Genomic DNA, 18,413 nt, shown 5'->3' on the forward strand with positions numbered 1-18,413 from the left:
TTCTCTCATTACTTCACTCCTTTTCTGGAGAAAGAGCGTTGGCTCCACATGCATACAGTATCTAACATGGAAACGCCTCCTTTCTGATTAGCTGTGTCGGATACTGCCTTCTTTTTACACTAATGATGTTCCTTACGACTCACTTTAGTGATTTGATTCTTTTGAACAAAACCTGTTCAAGTGAGTCGAGCTATTCGATACTATAGGATACAATCCCATCCCCTAACCCACTTTCATAACTTATTTTATGGCTATGAAAGAGGTTTTTGTTTTTTTGTTTTGTTTTTTTTCCAGCAAAGTCTGAAAACGTTTAGTTTATGACATGTCAAAGCATGGGGTGGCAAAGATAGGGGGGCAAAATCCAAATAAGTGGTGGTACCATCTATTTATGTATAGTACAAAAAAAAATATCACGGACTTCGTCAGAAAACCAACAATTTAAACATTAGGTATATTATTTACAGAGACAGAACGTTTTTCCTCTGTACCTTCATACCAAGGAAGCCATTTTTATGAAAAAACAAGGAGGAAACCAGTGAACCCAGAGGAATCCTATGCGGGAAATGAGAGCGCACACGGAACTTCAAAGTCAGTATCTTGAGCTCGGGATTAAAGCACCGCCATGCTAAAAAACAACAACAACAAAGAATAGAAACCATCACAGAAATTATAATGCTTTCCACTACAAATACCATTACAAACCATCACCTAACCATTAAAACCATCATAATTACCATTATTGGTCCTTAATGGTATCCACGAGACATAATATGACACCAATAGAAGAGAACAAATGACCAGTAGAGACCCACGGTGACCATTACAGTTTCCATTAAAACCAATACAATTCCCATTTTAACAATTAAAACCATTACAAATTCTATGAAGGTTTCTCCATCCATCCATCCATCCATCTTCTATACCGCTCAATCCTTTTCAGGGTCACGGGGGAACCTGGAGTCTATCCCAGGGAGCATCGGGCACAAGGCGGGGTACACCCTGGACAGGGTGCCAGTCCATCACAGGGCACAATCACACACACACTCACACACCCATTCATACACTATGGACACTTTAGACACGCCAATCAGCCTACCATGCATGTCTTTGGACTTTTGGAGGTTTCTGTATATATATATATATATATATATATATATATATATATATATATATATGGGTTAGGGTTAGGGTTAGTAGGTTAATTACAGTGATATGATTTGAGGGTAAATTTGGGGTTGCAAGGATGGCATGTGCCACCCTGTACCACCCACGTGCCCACACTCCTGTCTGTCACCTCATCCTGTAGATTTTGTTGTTGTTGTTGTTGTTGTTGTTGTTTTTCACAATTCGCGCTTTACACATCAAACACAACGCAAAACCACACAGCCTAATTAACAAATATACATGCAGAACGGCCGCAACTTTGAATTCGCTCAGAAGAGTCGTTCAAAAAGAACCGATTCGTTGGCGGAGACTCTAGTGTGTGAGCGCGAGCGAGCGAGCGCGCGCGTGGACGCACGCACGAGCCGCAGATAGGATGGCTGCGCTCCCCTGAGCCGTTAGCGCTTAAAAACTCTGTCCCGAAGAACAGAACAGGAGTAAGAGGTGAAGGAAAGAAAGACAAGAAGGAAAGAGAGAAAGAGAGAGAGAGAGAAACGTTAGCTCGCTACACCCGACGCCACTCGCCACTCATTATGCCGGCGGAGGTGAAAGAGGTGAGTTTTTTTTTTTTTTTTTTTTTACCCCTCCTTCATTTTCTCCTCTTATTTGTTTCCTGGTTCCCTTCGACCTTTTTTATTTCCTCACGCGCCGCATCGCATCTGCTGCTTTTTAAAATAATAATAATCATAATCATCATCATCATCATAAAACGAACCAGCGCGCGCATCACCGCTCTCTGGATTTTTCTATGACACACACACACACACACACACACGCACACACAGGCGCGCGCGCGCGCATACACACATGCACGCACAACATGCAGCGATTTGCAAGATGTTCTGGTTGGTTATGGATAACGAGGTGTATAAACACCCGCAGAGACGCTTTTGTACGAGAGTGAGATCCTCTGTAGGGAAACGCACGCTCTCCCAAGCGGAAGCCGATGTAAATATGCGGGTTTAGCGCGTGATTAACTATCATCAGGCTGCAGGGCGTGTGTGTGTGTGTGTGTGTGTGTGTGTGTGCGCAGGAGATGCTTTTGGCTTTCTGCTGAAGCGGTGCGCTGCTCAGCTCTGAGGGAGCGTGTTGGTGTGGGGTGGGGGGTGGGGGTAGGAGGGGAGGGGAGGGGGGGTGTCTGTTGGGATGATGGTTCCTGCTAAGACTAGCAGGCAATACTGCAGAGGCATAGGTGTGTGCGCGCGCGCGCGCAGGCGCATGTGCGCTTGTGTGTGTTTTCCATGAGCCACTGACAGCATGCAGAAAAACTTCTGATCGTTCATGCTTATCGGGAGAAGGTAAGCGGAATTAGGGAAGAAGAATATTCACAGAGGATGTGAAGCAACTGTGGAAGACCCAAACATGGTGCATCTGTCTCACGCATCAACGTTGGTCCACAGCTGCCCGGGCCGAGACTTGAGGTGATGCAAACAGTGCATATCAGTTCTATCTCGGCTTTGTCATCAGTGAATGATTCATCTGTCAGACTCGGGTTTCTGACAAGACGTTATGGCCGGCGTGCCTCTGATGTGCCCTTGAGCGGGTCGTGCTCGTTAGGAACGCTGAGCCCGGTTGTCCCTCGGTCTGTGCGGTTAAACTGATAAGCGTGTTTGACGGCGTGATTGAGCACCGTGGCCAGTGGGGAGAGAGAAAAGGATGAGGGGGATGATAGAGTTAGTGCTGCATTTACTCAAGACGATTGCACGAGCACTATTACAGGGTGTCACAAGATTGCGGGGGGGTGACGAGTGGCGCCGTAAACGTGCCACATTTTGGAGTGTTACAGAGCTTATGCAGAGGAGGATTGGGAATTAATGCCGCAAGGAGGACTGCGGGATCACAGAGAATCCCACGGCCTATGGGCATGAAAGCATGCCGGCTGTGGAGAGCTCTAATGCAAATCCCTTATGACAAGCTCTCACACTTTGCCTTCTTCCCTCCGGCCGTTCCATTCCAGACCCATTTACGTCGGATTGAGAGCGTGGACGCTCCGAGTTGATACATCAGTTTGAGATATCAAATCTACAGCCGTTGCACTGTATCATGAGATCTTGTACTCTGATACTGACATGCCAAAAAAAAAAAAAAGCCTTAAAAGTGAATTCTGTGACTTTTATCCAGTATAAAGCCCAGTTGCACTTTCCCTGAAGGTTGTTTGATGTGTTCACATTAGCCACGCGTAACCACACTCCCCGAAAGTACAAAATAAGCAGATTTCGAGCTCAGCCTTTTGAGAAACACGACATGAAAGTCGAACACTTGACAGAACTATGCATGAAAGTGTTGTCGAAAAAGACTTGTTTTGCAAAAGCGGGATTCAACAACTGCCCTTAGACTTTTACAAGCGAGCGCTGTGTACAGATCCACTACGAGATGCGCAGGTTGAAAAGCATCGTCCACGTCCCTTAAATATCAGCACTTTTAACGAGACTTTATCACAAAGCAGCTTTACAGAAACCCAGATGTAGACTTAGATACGTAAATAGGATTGGAGGCGACGGTGGCAGACAAAAACTCCCTGAGAGGACATGAGTAAGAAACCGTGAATCTCCAAAGAGAACCCATCCTCTTCTAGGTGACACTGGATAGAAGGATAAAAAATCGTTACTCTTCTACAACTGTATACTGTAAAATTAAGCAGTACTTAGTGTGCTGTGAGTACCGGGATGAGCACAGGACAGACTTTTATTATTACAGCAGCAGCTCTTAACTGATTGTCCACTGAAGCAAAGCTGTATCCACACGGGACCATCTACAGCGGCAGGTGAACCACAAGCATACAAATCTTCAAGCAAAAGTAGAGCATCAGGCAGTTTAAACAAGCACAGTAACAGAGGTGTGTGAGGATCAGGCAGCGCCATCACGAGTTCACGTACGTGTACGTTTCTTTAACGAGTGGCGTGCAAAGTTTTGTGGGGTTTTTTTTCTCTCTCCATGGATCGATGATCTGCATCACTGTCACATCAGTCTGTTGATCCTCGAGTCGCATTGCTTCGGAGAATTCGATGGTGGTGGTTCGGTTCAGAGCTTGGACTGTTCAAAGAGAAAGAGGATCTCATTGGCATGCTTAGTGTGATGGTGAAGGGCCGATGCTTGTTTCCAGAGCAATCAGGCGTTTGTTGCCACACTGTCACACTGATAGTCCAGCCGTCCTTTTTTATAAACGCATGGCTGCCTCCCTTAACTGTCTCATCATGCACTGTAATTTAAAAAAGATTGCTTTATGATTCGAAGACAAAGGAACTGTACTCGAAGCTACGAACGGCTTGACAGTGCAGTAATTACTCTAATGGGGCTGAGAGATATGACCGCAGCCTAGGAACACGGATGGAAAACAGTAGGATGTCATCCATACTAGTGTTCTCAGCAGTGATACTGCTTATCAGTTTGGTAGTGTAGAGCTACTCGAATTCTGTCCTTTTTTTTTCCCATTATTCTGCAAGAAAACGACGCAATTCATTAAGAATGGAATCAACATTGGGTCGTTATTCTGTTTATCGTTCATCATCTAATACCGAACGAAGTGCCAACTCGGTGGCTGTGTTTACATGCAGCGATTCTGATCGCGGCTCCCAAATGAAGCGTCAAACAAACCTCGTCATTTACGTCCATGCTGTATGTAACGCGATCAAACGCGTGCGTAGAGAGCGGTTTAGCGTCGGCATTGACGAGTCTAGGCAGCACATTGGGCTTTTTTTTTAAAAAAATCATGCCGCTTGTGTTTTTAAGGAGATTTGAATCATTTCCATCTTCGCAGGAGTGTGATTTATTTATTTATTTATTTATACGGCCAGCGATAAGAAGAGTTTGTTTGGTTGTTGAAAATAATACAAAATGCACGCGACGCTAAAAGCAACTGTCTGGAAGAAATGCGCAGGTTTTTTCTCGAGTTTTTTTTTTTTTTTAAAAAAAACAACCACAAAAAAAACATTTTTACAGAATGTCGTGCATGCTCACTGAATGTCTAACGATTATTAAACGCGCAGTTAGATGCAGGATGTCGGTTTGCATCCTGCATCTGCTTCAAAGTGTTAGTTTGAAGACCATCTCACATCCCATCCAACGTCCAGTTTTTTTTCTGCAAATTCAAATGCATAACATGCTTCCTTACAGTCACTCAGGGTGAAGTTTCATTCGAATTGACCTCAGTTGGGTTTACTCGCTTTCGCTTGAGGTGTTTACATGAACCTTTTGATTATTCTGATTTACACTATCAATTAAGCTGCCAATTTATTAGGTACCTATAGTACTATGTATTAGAAACTGTATGTTAGGTATTATGTAAGTGTATCTGATAAACTAATCAAATATTCCCAAATGTTAAAAATGCATTAGTGGCTAGTGCATTATCCTCACTTCACGTTACCCCACCCCCACTGTAAACGCGTTACTTGCACAGTGAAGTTACTTCGTTTAATCGTTTAAACTTTGGCCCATAAAGCACTTTGAGAATTTATTTATTTATTTATTTATTTTTTAAATTTGAGATTATTTCTTATTTTTTTATTTAATAGCCTATTTAAAATGTCAGTACTATCCTAGCAAACTCTGTACCTGTGGTTCTAGTAGTTACAGCACATCCACAAGGTGTTCTGCACCACTGCCAGTATTACCTCCAGTAATAACAACATTAGCAGCAAAGGGTTTTATTGCATTTTGTGGCAAGAACATTGTCATCATGAACTCGACTAAAATGTAACCCTACTTTCGACTGCTTTTTTCTTTTCCACCATTAGCGAGTGTGTAGGCGAACATCTCTCAGGTTGTGCTGTGAGAGTGTATGCGTGTTGAACGCTCCAAGCGCAAAGAGAAAGTAACAGTAAGAGAGAGAGAGAGAGAGAGAGAGAGAGAGAGAGAACATTATTTTTGCATTTCCATAAATTCCAATATCTCCACTACAGACAGAGACATAATATGTCAGACCATATTGATACTCTGGGTTTTACTAATGATAAACATCTATACCTGGAAAGCAGCAGACACTTATAGTTGTAAGTGTTGTAATAGTTAATCCAGGGAAATGAGGCTATAATTGCCAAGCCTTAATAAGTGAAGCTGTGAATAAGAGTAGCTGCTGAATTTGGCTGTGCATTTAGTAGTAAATTAAAAAAAGAAAAAGAAGCAAATATGTTTAAGCAGGTCATTGGAGACACAGAATTAAGCACGTTTACATAAGACTGTACTTGTAAACTGGGTCGTTTCTATATCGACTGTTTTCCTGTTCAATTTGGGGACTTTCTCGTGAACTGGCTTTACACACACACACACACACGCTAAATATATTTAAAGTTTGTTGTGTCTAGAAAGTTCTGGCTTAAAGAAACTCATGCATTATTCACCAGTCCTAAGTGTATTGGAGCATGCTGTGCATTTATTTTTATTTTTTTTCCTTTTTTTCTTTTTGTGAAAGAATGTTTGTGAGTTATGTACAGTGAGATGAGAGTCATTTCACAAATTCGCCCTAGGCCCTTTTTAAGAATTCATCACGAGATATTCAGAGACGTTTTAATTATCTGAGACTCGTTTTTTGCTTACATTCACGTAAAAGAGGAAGATAAAGCGTCAGAATGTCCTCCTTAAAGAATAATCCGTATCTGCAGGCTCACGTTAGCTTTTAGGCCTGCTAAGATCAGCATTTTACTCAGGTCAACTTCTGTTCCTCTGGTCAGCGTCTGTTATTACTAATGCCACTTCAACTGACCCCCCCACCCCCCCGTTGTCTTTGGGCCAAAGGAGCAGAGCCTAGAAGATCCTGCAGCTTTGCCCTCAACTAAGCAGACCAAAGAGCCAACTGAAGAGGTGCCATCTGCAGAAGACATACCGGACACGCCGTCCTCTGACCTGAGCACGTTCACGTCCACCAATGGAAGCGCACAGAACACGGAGACTAACGTAGGTCACGTTTCTGAGCAGTGGGTTAATGGAAGAGTTGCGACGATGGAGGTCGAGGAAAGCTTTATGAATGTTGCCCTGTGGTGTACCGGCTAAAGAGTAATAGGTGATATGTCAGAATATGATTTAGGGCTGGATTTTAACATGCTTGGTTTAAAATGCACAAATAGAAATATACTGTTTGTCTGTCTATCTATCCATCTGTCTACCAACTGAGGAGGTGCTGTTATATACACTCGCTGGCCACTGTATTACTAACACACATACACTGCTCATTCATGAAATAATCCAAACAGCGATTCTATAGCAGCAGTGCAATTCATACAGTCATGCAGATGCAGGTCAAGAGCTGGTTTGAGTATTTCAGAGAAAAAAAAACCGAGTTCTTGGGAATTTCACACACAACAGTCCATAGAGTTTAAACAGTATACAAGAACAGAAATATCTGAGGCTACTGTGAGCACAGACTCGTCCACCTCAAGGCTCGATGTGGTGTGCATGCTGACATGCTGTTCTGCTCACCATGGCTGTAGAGAGTGCTTATTTGAATTACCGTAGCCATCCTGTCAGCTAGAACCAGTCCGGCCCTTCTCCTCTGACCTCTCCGAGATCACATCGTTTCCCCGTCCTGATGTTTGATGAGCATTAACCGAAGCTCTTGACCCGTATCTGCACTGGCTGATTGGATAATTGCATGAATGAGTAGGTGTATGAGCAGGTTTTCCTAATCAAGTGTCCAGTGAGTGTGTATTATTTTCAGTGGTATATAGCTTTGTCCATGTGATACATATCATTACTATATATCATATTGTTGATTCAGAACATGCCATGTCATGTTAATGAAGCGCATTAATTCAACAATGCTGTGATTGTATTGGGATGCTGCTGCAGAATGACGAGAGCTCAGGGATAGGGACAGAGAAGTCCTCCAGCCCTGACACTGAGTTGAACCCCCTCAGTGCTTCCAGCTCTCACGAGGAAGTTGTGCCAAAACAGCTGGAGGTGAGGATGCCAACCTACAAAACACAGATACACAGACTCGCATTCATTAAAAACTCTGTACAACTCGACTGCATGCAGTGCTGATGTAGGCATCGGCCATTTTGGCATTCTGCAAGCGTCACTTGTATTCTACCGAAATGGTCTTGATCCTAGGTCGGATTTAGTTCATCGTGTGTGCTTGTACGTGCAGAGTCATGTCAGCATTTTTTTCATTCACATTGCATGCTTTGACGGGATATTGTGCTACATTGGTACCTCTTAAGATATGGACATAACACTCTACAGATTTGATCAAATTGATCAGCGGATACATAGGATCCGTTTCATTGCGTCAAACCTCCCTGCTGCTGGCAATGTTCCAAGCTCAATAGGAGCTCCTCTGGATCTCATTTCAAAGTCCACATTAAAGTAATTTTCAGCTGAGTGAGAAATTGTTTCTATGTAAGTTGTGCATGTCAAGTACTCGGCTAAATATAAATTCAGCCCTCGTTGCCAGCACAGCAGAAAATCATTACAGGATTAACAGCATAACAGATAGAATCCCTGTTTTAGGTTTGGCTTTCATTTAGGAACCCTTAGTCCCTTAAAATTGTTATAAAAATGTTATAAATAGATTCAAGAGTAATAAAAAAAAAAAGGGGCTGATGAATCGATGGTTAAAATTGGAAATAGGACCGAGAGAATAACTCTTTCAATGTCCTTTTCTTCCTTCTCAGGAAAGTATAACTGATGCAACAGAGACATTTCAGACAGCGTGTGAGGGCTCTCAAGATTCAGAGGGCATTCTTACTTCCAATGCCTCAGTGGAGAAAGAAGATGAATGTAGTTCATCTCAGACTGCAACAATAACCCCCGACTCTGACACCAACACGTCGTCTGACACTCCGGCTGAAAACATCAAAGACCAGCCTGTCAGGCATAGCACTCTCCAAAGTCCTCGGGTAGACCTCAGCAATCATGGCACCATTCCACATGCTTTCCTGTTCCCTCCTTCTTACACAAACCTGCCATCCAGGAACTACTTAGAGAACTGCTATACCCTCCCACTTCACAGAGACAGCTTCGGTCGAATTGGAGGACCGGTGTGCAATGGCGCCGCCAAGGGAGATCAGGACGGTGCTGACCTGAGGTCAGGAATCCCTGCGATCAGTCATCCTATGATGGGTGGAACCCTCCCCTTGAGACCTACACTGGATCTTGCGGTTGACGATCACCTCGGTCCATTACCGCATCCCTTCCTGCAGGATCTGTACAGGATGCAGACCCTGATTCCTCATAAACGTGCCAGCATGGTCAGCCTGGACACCATTCGCAAGGACCCTCGGTGGAGGGACCCTAACTTGCGGGAGGTCATTGCCATGCTTAGCCACCCCATGGACCCCGTCAAGTCTAATGCCGCCGCCTATCTGCAGCACCTCTGTTACGAGAATGACAAGGTGAAGCAGGACGTGAGGCAACTCCATGGCATCCCCATGTTGGTGGGGTTGTTGGACCACCCCAAAGCCGAGGTGTACCGCAAGGCCTGTGGAGCCCTGAGGAATATTTCCTTTGGCAGGGATCACTTCAACAAGGTGGCCATCAAAAACAGTGATGGCATTCCTACACTGCTGAGGCTGCTGAGAAAGACTAGTGACATGGAGGTCCGAGAGTTAGTTACAGGTTTGTTTTATTTGGCATTCAGCCATTATTCAGTGGCAGTTGGTTGAGCTGTTGAGCTGAGAATGTACATGGTACTGAAGATACGTTGGTACGTTCATGGTTGATCATTCTATCACTCAAAAGTGAAAGCCATAATCTGCCCTCTCAGGAACCCTGTGGAACCTCTCATCTCACGAACCCCTGAAGATGGCCATCATCAACCATGGGCTTCAGACACTGACTGATGAGATCATCATCCCACACTCGGGTTTAAGAGGGGATCCCAATGACCCATCCAGACCAGGAGCACCAGAATGGACCACAGTTTTCAAGAACACATCTGGATGTTTAAGGTAGTTTTTGCCGTATATATTTTACCGAGTCAGTCCTCAATTTCCTAGCTTAATACTTCCATGAATATGGTTGGAGTTTCATTGAACCACATGCAGAAATATTTAAGCATTTATTGTGATCTGGTTTTGAGATTCTCCTTTATTAATGGTAGTGTGTAGCTTACGTTTACAAGAGCATTTTCCCCTGCAGGAATGTGAGTTCAGATGGGGCTGAGGCTCGACAGCAGATGCGTGAGTGTGAGGGACTTGTGGATGCTCTGCTCCATGCCCTTTACTCTGCTGTGGCTAGGAGGGATATGAATAACAAGGTAAAATAACTAGAACAGGGCAAGATGGCCAATAAAAGAAGAATACATTAAAAACAAACAAACCCCACAAAGGCATGATGAAAATCTATACTGAAATCTATCTAGCTGGACCTGGATATTGTGTAATATTACCTTCTTATTGCCTTGCAATATAAAGTCTGTACTCCCATGAGGAATGATCCTGCAATCCAAAATGTAATCAAAAATGGTGTTCTTTCTATCCATCCATCTATCTATCTATCTATCTATCTATCTATCTGTCTGTCTATCTACAACAAGGTCCATAAGTATTTGGACAGTGGCACAATTTTCATAATTTTGCCTCTGTATACTCCCACAATGGATTTGAAATGAAGCAGTCAAGATCGTTGTTTACTTTGTTCAGTCTCTTTTGTGCTTTCCGCAGTCTGTCGAGAACTGTGTCTGCATTCTACGTAATCTATCCTACCATGTGCACAAAGAGGTCCCAGGGGCAGAGAAATTTTACAGTGCCCCAACTATTCAGACCACAAAGCCAAGGAGCTACCAGAAGAAAAAGGACGTGCCCGATTGCTTTGGTGGACGTAGTACCAAAGGTTAGGTATTTAATGGACATGTCTAATTGTCTTTGAGTATCAGTTCCCACAGTCTCCATAGGCGTTCCACGAGGAGAGCAAACGAAACAACAGAAGCTCACAGAACGTTTCTGTCTACTGTATACTTGTATATGGCTAGAATGGCAATACAGCTCTCTTCTCTACTGAATATATTATGGCCAATATGAATAATTGCTGTTTTGTAATGATGTACTGAAACAGGATCTGGGTAATCCCAGCCGTTGTAATGTCACACGTCAACATATATTCTGCCATTGTGAATGTCTCTTTTTTTTTTTATTTTTTTTATGTGTTTTGCTTTCACACTGTTGGTCCGACTGTCTTCATCTGCAGAGGAGTGGTTCAATCAGTGTGAGTGTGCTTCTGTTCCTGCCTTGCTTTGAGTGTTCAGTAGACAGTGCTGCAAAACCTTGATGCTTTATTTCCAGTCATGTCACATACACTTGATTTTTTTTTTTTTCCAGCACTCCCTCTCCAACACCCACAGTGCCTCCCACACATATACTCAAGCTCTGGACTATGTAAAATGCTTGATGCTTGAGATTTTTTTGAATCACGCCGCCTTTGCAATGCTTACAGTGGTTTGCCTTTTCCAGGCCGGAAACACGGAACGAGCGACAAAACAAACAGCACTTTGGACATGTCCAAGCGCACGCTCCCGACGAAAGGTGCACATTTCCCTTAGTTTCACCTTCGAATTATATATTCTATTCAAACCATCTATATCCATACCCATACTCCATTTGGATCCTTTCACCACACGAAGTTTTAATCCATCCCCTCCCCATGTGGAATATAAAATATTTCAAAAGTAAAACTTTTTTTTTTAAGAGCAGGCACTAGTTGGTTTTTTTTTGTTGTTGTTGTTGTTTTCGTTTTTTCGTTTTTTTTAAATATAATGCATGTGGACTGCCAACAGACAGACCCGAAGGTTAAGCAGCGTGTTAAATTCAGGACCAAATTTGTGGAGATGTAGGCACCATATGTAGTTTGCTAGTCTGCATTCAGCCTGAAGTCAAATGTGTGTTAAGTTTGGCAGATGGAGAGAGTGTGGGAGCAGCATTGCTGAGGAGAGCAGGCGGGTCACAGGAAGACGACAGAGCTTCTGAGGGAGGCCTTGAGGGAGGTGAACCAGGGAAACACAGATAAGCTAAGGCGAGTGTTCCGCACCAAGTGGAGATGAAATCCAAGCCAAGATAGCGTTTGTTGTGTGTAGGAGGGTAATTAAGTGTTTTTTAGCTGCTGTGTCAAGTATGCAGAGAAAGGTATTTTTAAGACGAGAGAAATAGCAGTGCCGTGATGCGCTGAGACACTTGTTACGCTCGTGTTTCGTGTCAACACGTCATGCTGGATTTTTTTTTTTTTTTTTTTGCCTCTGCGTGGAAACGTCATAGATTGATCAGACGAGCGCTTTTTACATGGATGAAGAAAGGATCGCTGGGTATTTAAGGACTTGCATCCTGTAATTTTATGTAACTGGGTCACTGAGTGTAAGAGTGACTGTATCTCTGGTGCACTTGAATATCTGAACACACTGTTATCTAAATCCTTTCAGATACCATCGCAGCAAAAAATGGTATCGGGCAATACCTAAAGGTCTGTTATCAGCGAATTCAGCGAAGCACTATCCGTGTATGCGCGTGTGCCATCCTGTCGGCATGCCGACGAGCCTTTATTAAATATCCCTGTTTTAATGATTGCCCGAGCTATTAAGGTTTCATAGTGCCAGATTTGTCAGGAATCCAAAATAACCTCAGAGTGGTTCCTGAGAAATGAAAAAAAAAAAGAAGAAGAAAAGTTGCTTACACAGTAGAGCTTGAGAGCATAAATAATACAAATCATAACTTACCGTATTTATTTCATATATATTTTATCGATTCATCGTAACCACCGGGGGGGGTCGAGCGGATGTTGACAAAGGTAAACAGTGTTTTTATTTGGACTTCGGTCCCTTGAGTCACCCATCCATATCCTTTGGAAAGCTTCAGTGGAGATAAGTAGGTTTGGTTCAGAGGATCAGAAACTAGGCTCATTGCTGTGCTGGCTGAATCGTTAAAGACCCTTGAGAGCTTGTAAAAAAAAAAAAGTTCTTAAGAGTTTCAGCTCTGTATTCATCCGTGTTTGTGGGAACATGCCTTGGGTCGTCTCTTGCCACTGTGCCTTTTTGGATTTCACTCACGCTGTCTGGGGCATCTGATGCTCGATAGAAGGTTCCGTAGAGCAGGAAGACTTTAAACAGGGCCAGCACACATAGCATATCACATAGCATATCAATACCATTATTAACGTCGTACATATTACCATAAAATTCTCGAAATTGCATCTGTTTTGCTCTATGCTTTACTCTCATGGTAAACTGCTGTTTTTACTGCACATGCTCAGTGTCTCTCACATCCATCTCATACAGAGGTTCACTTGTTGGATTATCAAATCAAGTTGAATCACTCATGCCGACGTTCTCTGCTGTTTGATGTAGTGTCTGCATGTACGTCTGTGCAGGTCTGGAGCTGCTCTACCAGCCGGAGGTTGTGAGGCTGTATTTGTCACTCCTCAAGCTGAGCCACAACCAGAATACTCTGGAGGCGGCCGCAGGGGCCCTCCAAAACCTGTCTGCAGGACTCTGGGCTGTGAGTAGGATGCTTAAAACATTTTTTTTTGTTTTTTTTTGGAGGAATATAAACCCATGGCTGAATGAGAACCTGTGTTACAACAGAATGAAATGATCTTCTAAGACCCACACATGCAAATGAGACTTACTCTGTATTTTTTGCATGTTTTAATAACTCATTATTCTGCCTCTCTTGGTTCTCAGTGGTCTAATTACATCCGAGCAACTGTACGGAAAGAGAAAGGCCTGCCTATTCTGGTCGAGCTGCTCCATTCAGATGCAGATAAAGTGGTGAGGGCTATTGCTATTGCCCTCCGTAACCTGGCCATTGACCACAAAAACAAAGATCTCATTGGTAAGAATGGAATCAGGTACCTTTTTATTTATTTATTTATTTTTTTTTTTATCTGTAATTTACATCCACTATCTAGGTTCCCCTCATGGCACAGTAGCTGCTCTGAAAATCACATCCTTATGGGAAAGCTGCATAGGAAATGCACAGTTAGTTCTAAGAGAGGCGCATGATTGCCTACAGTCGCTCTTGACAGGAAGAAAGGATCTTCTTATGCTTTTTCATCATCATTTGTGGTCATTTAAAAAGCATTTATGAATTCATTCCCACCTGCTGTACACATGTTTAAAACACAATGTTTTAAACCAGTGCTGCTGTATCGTATGATTGATGCTTCTCAATATTCTCGCCGTTCGCTTTTGCTAGGGAGCTACGCCATGAGGGACCTGGTCAGCAATCTGCCCAGCGGCCAGCAACGTCCTGCCAAAAACCTGGAAGAGGACACAGTTGTGGCAATCCTCAATACCATACACGAGATCATCACTGACAACCTGGAGAATACTCGCTTCCTTATTCAGGGCCAGGGGATCCAAAAGCTGGTGGCCATAAACAAGACAAGGTAGATAATCCATCCATCTTCTGTACCGCTTTATACTTTTCAGGGTCACGGGGAAACCTGGAGCCTATCCCAGGGAGCATCGGGCACAAGGCGGGGTAGTAAATCATGTACAATGTAATGTAATGGACCAGCTAAGGCAAGCTTGGTGTCCAGAATCTTTTTTGAGCGACATAGACTTCCATTATTAGTGCATTGATCTTGTAGATCTAGGAACACCCCCTTTGGTTTAGCAGTACAACAGGCATAGAGACATTAATAGAATGGAAGGAAGGAGTCTCCAGTGTCAGCACTTTGTAACAGTTTTCCCCCACAGGAAAGTCTGGAGGACAGAGGATTTTCCAGGTTCTCTGCAGTATGACAAATAAAGTACCTAATTTTTTTTTTTTTAATTGTTGGTAGTTTGCTGTGGTATAAAAGATACGAAACACTTCAGGATGAAATGTTATAGGAATACATAGTCTAGTATCAGGGCACCCCATTGTGAATTATTTTCCTACATCAGCATTCCCCTGCCATGTTTTATGTTTGAACTGATGGGACATGCGTTAGATTCTGTTATTCAGATGAACGTCATCAGCATAGAAATCGGTTCAATCCTGTCACTGACTCGCAATTTCAATTCTACAGCCAGTCCTTGAGAGAGAACAAAGCAGCATCGCATGTACTCCAGACTGTGTGGGCCTACAAAGATTTAAGGCACACACTGACCAAGGGAGGCTGGAATAAATCTCACTTTAAGGTATTACACTTTCAATAATATAGGCCTTTATATTGCCAAAAAAAAACGAAACAAAAACAAATAAAAAAAAAACCCCTTCAATAGAAAATCACTAGCTGGTCAAAGTAAAATGAATGACGTGTAATTGACAGTTTGGATTGTGAGGTTGGATGTGGTTTATATCTCCAGCCAGCAGTATCTGGAGTCCCCAAAAAGCAGAAGAATGCAAAGCTAGGCAACGATGACATCACACTTCCCTTAATGGAAAAAAACCAAGGTCAGCGCTATCCTTGGGCTTTGTCCTGATTACTTTCAGAATGCACACTCATGATGCCCTACTTACAAGTAAAGAGTGTGTGTGTGTGTGTGTGTGTGTGTGTGTGTGTATGCGTGAGTGGGTGCGTTCGTTCATTCATGCTTTTTATATTACGGACATTTTAAGGCACATGCTTGTGCTTGCTTACATACACATATGAGTCTCTTCTTCAGATGGATACTGCAGCACTGATCAGAGTGACAGAGTTGGAGACGGGCCATGCCATATGATAGAGCGGGAAACCTTCCAGGTAATCTTGCATTCATGGTGTGGTAATAAGACACTATCCGTGACCATTCGTCTCGGGTTAGACACTAGAAATATTGTCATGTTCAGTTCTTAGAACGAATATGAGCGTACTGCAGGGGGGTTTTATGACTACAGGGAATCTGTAGCTGTGCTACATTATATTGTTTTTGCAGGGGGTAAATGATAAGCGACATTTCATCAGGACTAGTAGGCCAGCTGTTGGCTTAGTGGAACGCACTCCTCAACCCTTGGACTCTTGGGTCTGATGCCCCATCTGGTGAGCTCAATTGCCAAATTTGCAGATGAAAATAGACGCTTTTGTGTGTTTTTCCATAGATTTTGTCTCCAAGGACAGACAGATTTATTTATTTATTTATTTATTTATTTATTTATTTATTTCAAAATCAAGTCTCTCCTTGGTGGCAAAACAAACAACTGTCGTTCTCCCACACACAAAGGATTTTATAAGGTAAATTCTTAACCATTGAGTAAAACACAGATATTCACCGAGACCTAAGAAATGATTTCTTCTTTCAGCACAGGAAGGACATTTGCAGCAATCTTTAGCCAGACTTTAGTTAGATTCCGTAATTCTAATGTGTGTGTGAAGTATATTTTATTTATTTATTTCTCTCTCTTTTTAGAGATGGAGGTACAACTTGTATAAGATATTGGCGTGACTGGATCTGCACTTGGATGAGGGTTTGTGAAAGAGAAGAAAGTAAAGCGTACCACAGATTTTATTCCAGCGTCTTCAGAAAGCAGAAAATTGACTCTTTTTTTTTCCTTTTCTTTTCCTTTTTTTGTTTTTTTTGAGAATTTGACTGATTGTGCCTGTGGTATTATTATTTTTTTTTTTCTTTTTCCATGCAGTGTTTTGCTCTCCTGCTAAAATATTCTCTGTTTTTAGCACCTCCGGCTCCATTGTTCCAGAATAACGTACAGATATTATATGATCCCAGTACTGGTTAATATTTGATTACAAACCATATATATCCTTGTATTATTTCATTTTTGTCAACAAGACATATTGTATAATAGTGCTAATATTCTTTAACTGTATGCAACACAGACCAGTATTCTATCTTGTTGTTTTTTTTTATGTACAGCAAAGAGATGCAACCAGCGTATATTATGGATATTAAATGTGACTAGCAGTCTATGAAAATCACAGACAAAAGTCATTGTGCCATATTAGTCAAACAAGTAATTCTTACTGGATTGAATTGCTTCTTCATTGTCAGTGTTTTAACTGCTTGACAATAAAAGGCTTTTTATCATTTTGGTCTTTTTGTCTTTTCTAAGCGAAAGGATCAACAGAAAATTAGCTTCGGAGCAACGCGCAGGCAATACGCAGGCTAATTGAAACCATTTAAGTGGGAAATTGAATGAAGGAATCGTAGGAAACGTTTTTGTCTTTAAAGGACTATGGCATACATATTCCATAAACCCTAATTCAGTATGTCATTACTTGATGAGCCATAAACCATAATGCCTTAATCCACCCTACAATAAATAGATTGGCTAACTGAATCATTTAATAGGGGAAATTAAGTGTGGAAGGAAAACCAGTAAAGAAATTAGGTTGTCTTTATGGGCCTGTGACATGCGTATCGTGTGAACCTTAACTTTATGTACCCAATATAGGGTATATGCTGGCTATAGGGCGCACGGTGGTGTCGTGGTTAGCGCGTTCGCCTCACACCTCCAGGGTCGGGGGTTCGATTCCCACCGTGGCCCTGTGTGTGCGGAGTTCTCCCCGTGCTGCGGGGGTTTCCTCCGGGTTCTCCGGTTTCCTCCCCTAGTCCAAAGACATGCATGGTAGGCTGATTGGCATGTCCAAAGTGTCTGTAGTGAATGTGTGTGATTGTGCCCTGTGATGGATTGGCACCCTGTCCAGGGTGTACCCTGATTTCCAGGTTTCCCCGTGACCCTGAAGAAAGGATAAGCGGTGTAGAAGATGGATGGATGGATGGAAGACTGGCTATATGAATCGGGTAATTAAGGTAGTAGAGAAAACCATAAGAAAGGTTTGATTATTCCTTTTCACTTAATGCTTATTGTTTCTATACAGTACGAGCACAAACACTGGACATGACGCAGCGGAAATGACCCTGGATGTGCTGCAGAATCGTTAGCCGAATCTGTTCAATCTACACTGCAAGGATTTTGTGGAGTTTTTTTTTGTGTGATTGTTGAGGCCATACAGTAAATGCCTGATTTTGCTGCAGAGTTTTTTTTTTTTTTTTGTTGTTGTTGTTGTTGTCGTCATTTTCTTGCGGAAAACTACTTGAATTGGCGAAATTGCAATAGCAGGAAATTGTTTTGTGCGGACTTTCGCAGTGATGTTCGTCGGTAGATGAGACTTTTTAGCGGTGCTCATATTCAGTGCATGTGAATCAAAGAAGGATTTGGCTGAATGCATGTTGTGATGATGTCACATGACGCGTCTTGGCCCAGATCTGTGGACGATCTGAGGTCATTTTGAAAAATTGCAAGCTCCTCGGAATATTGTAGAGTTTGCTTGATTTTGCGTTTATTTCTGCGATCGCAAACTCGTGAAATGAGGGACTGACTAAAGACCTGACAGTGTGTTCATTTTTTATCAAGAAAACTAACACTCGTATTGTACAACTCTGTAAACGAAACATTGGGATTGGG

At 42.6% G+C, this 18,413-nt stretch overlaps 1 protein-coding gene across 1 annotated transcript; it reads left to right on the forward strand.

Annotated features, from left to right (window-relative positions):
- Positions 1–1,276: 1,276 nt before the first annotated feature.
- On the forward strand, positions 1,277–17,241 carry arvcfa (ARVCF delta catenin family member a). The gene is made up of 16 exons (XM_053645840.1): positions 1,277–1,715; positions 6,895–7,053; positions 7,945–8,112; positions 8,772–9,714; positions 9,863–10,046; positions 10,237–10,354; positions 10,761–10,929; positions 11,284–11,301; positions 11,547–11,618; positions 13,450–13,577; positions 13,763–13,913; positions 14,277–14,469; positions 15,097–15,208; positions 15,377–15,464; positions 15,677–15,753; positions 15,926–17,241. Exons 1-16 carry the CDS (start codon positions 1,695–1,697, stop codon positions 16,016–16,018), a joined length of 2,694 nt encoding a protein of 897 aa, XP_053501815.1. The 5' UTR covers positions 1,277–1,694; the 3' UTR covers positions 16,019–17,241.
- The last annotated feature ends 1,172 nt before the right edge of the window (positions 17,242–18,413 follow it).

Source organism: Ictalurus furcatus, chromosome 16 (genome assembly GCF_023375685.1).
Source record: "Ictalurus furcatus strain D&B chromosome 16, Billie_1.0, whole genome shotgun sequence".
NCBI lineage: Eukaryota > Metazoa > Chordata > Actinopteri > Siluriformes > Ictaluridae > Ictalurus > Ictalurus furcatus.

What these genes read in the sequence shown, in the direction of transcription:
- arvcfa (XM_053645840.1), top strand. Translation starts at nt 1,695, where the DNA reads ATGCCGGCGGAGGTGAAAGAG. An exon ending in GGAATAAATCTCACTTTAAG is followed by an intron (nt 15,209 to 15,376) that starts GTATTACACTTT and finishes TTATATCTCCAG; the next exon opens with CCAGCAGTATCTGGAGTCCC. An exon ending in CTTAATGGAAAAAAACCAAG is followed by an intron (nt 15,465 to 15,676) that starts GTCAGCGCTATC and finishes TCTCTTCTTCAG; the next exon opens with ATGGATACTGCAGCACTGAT.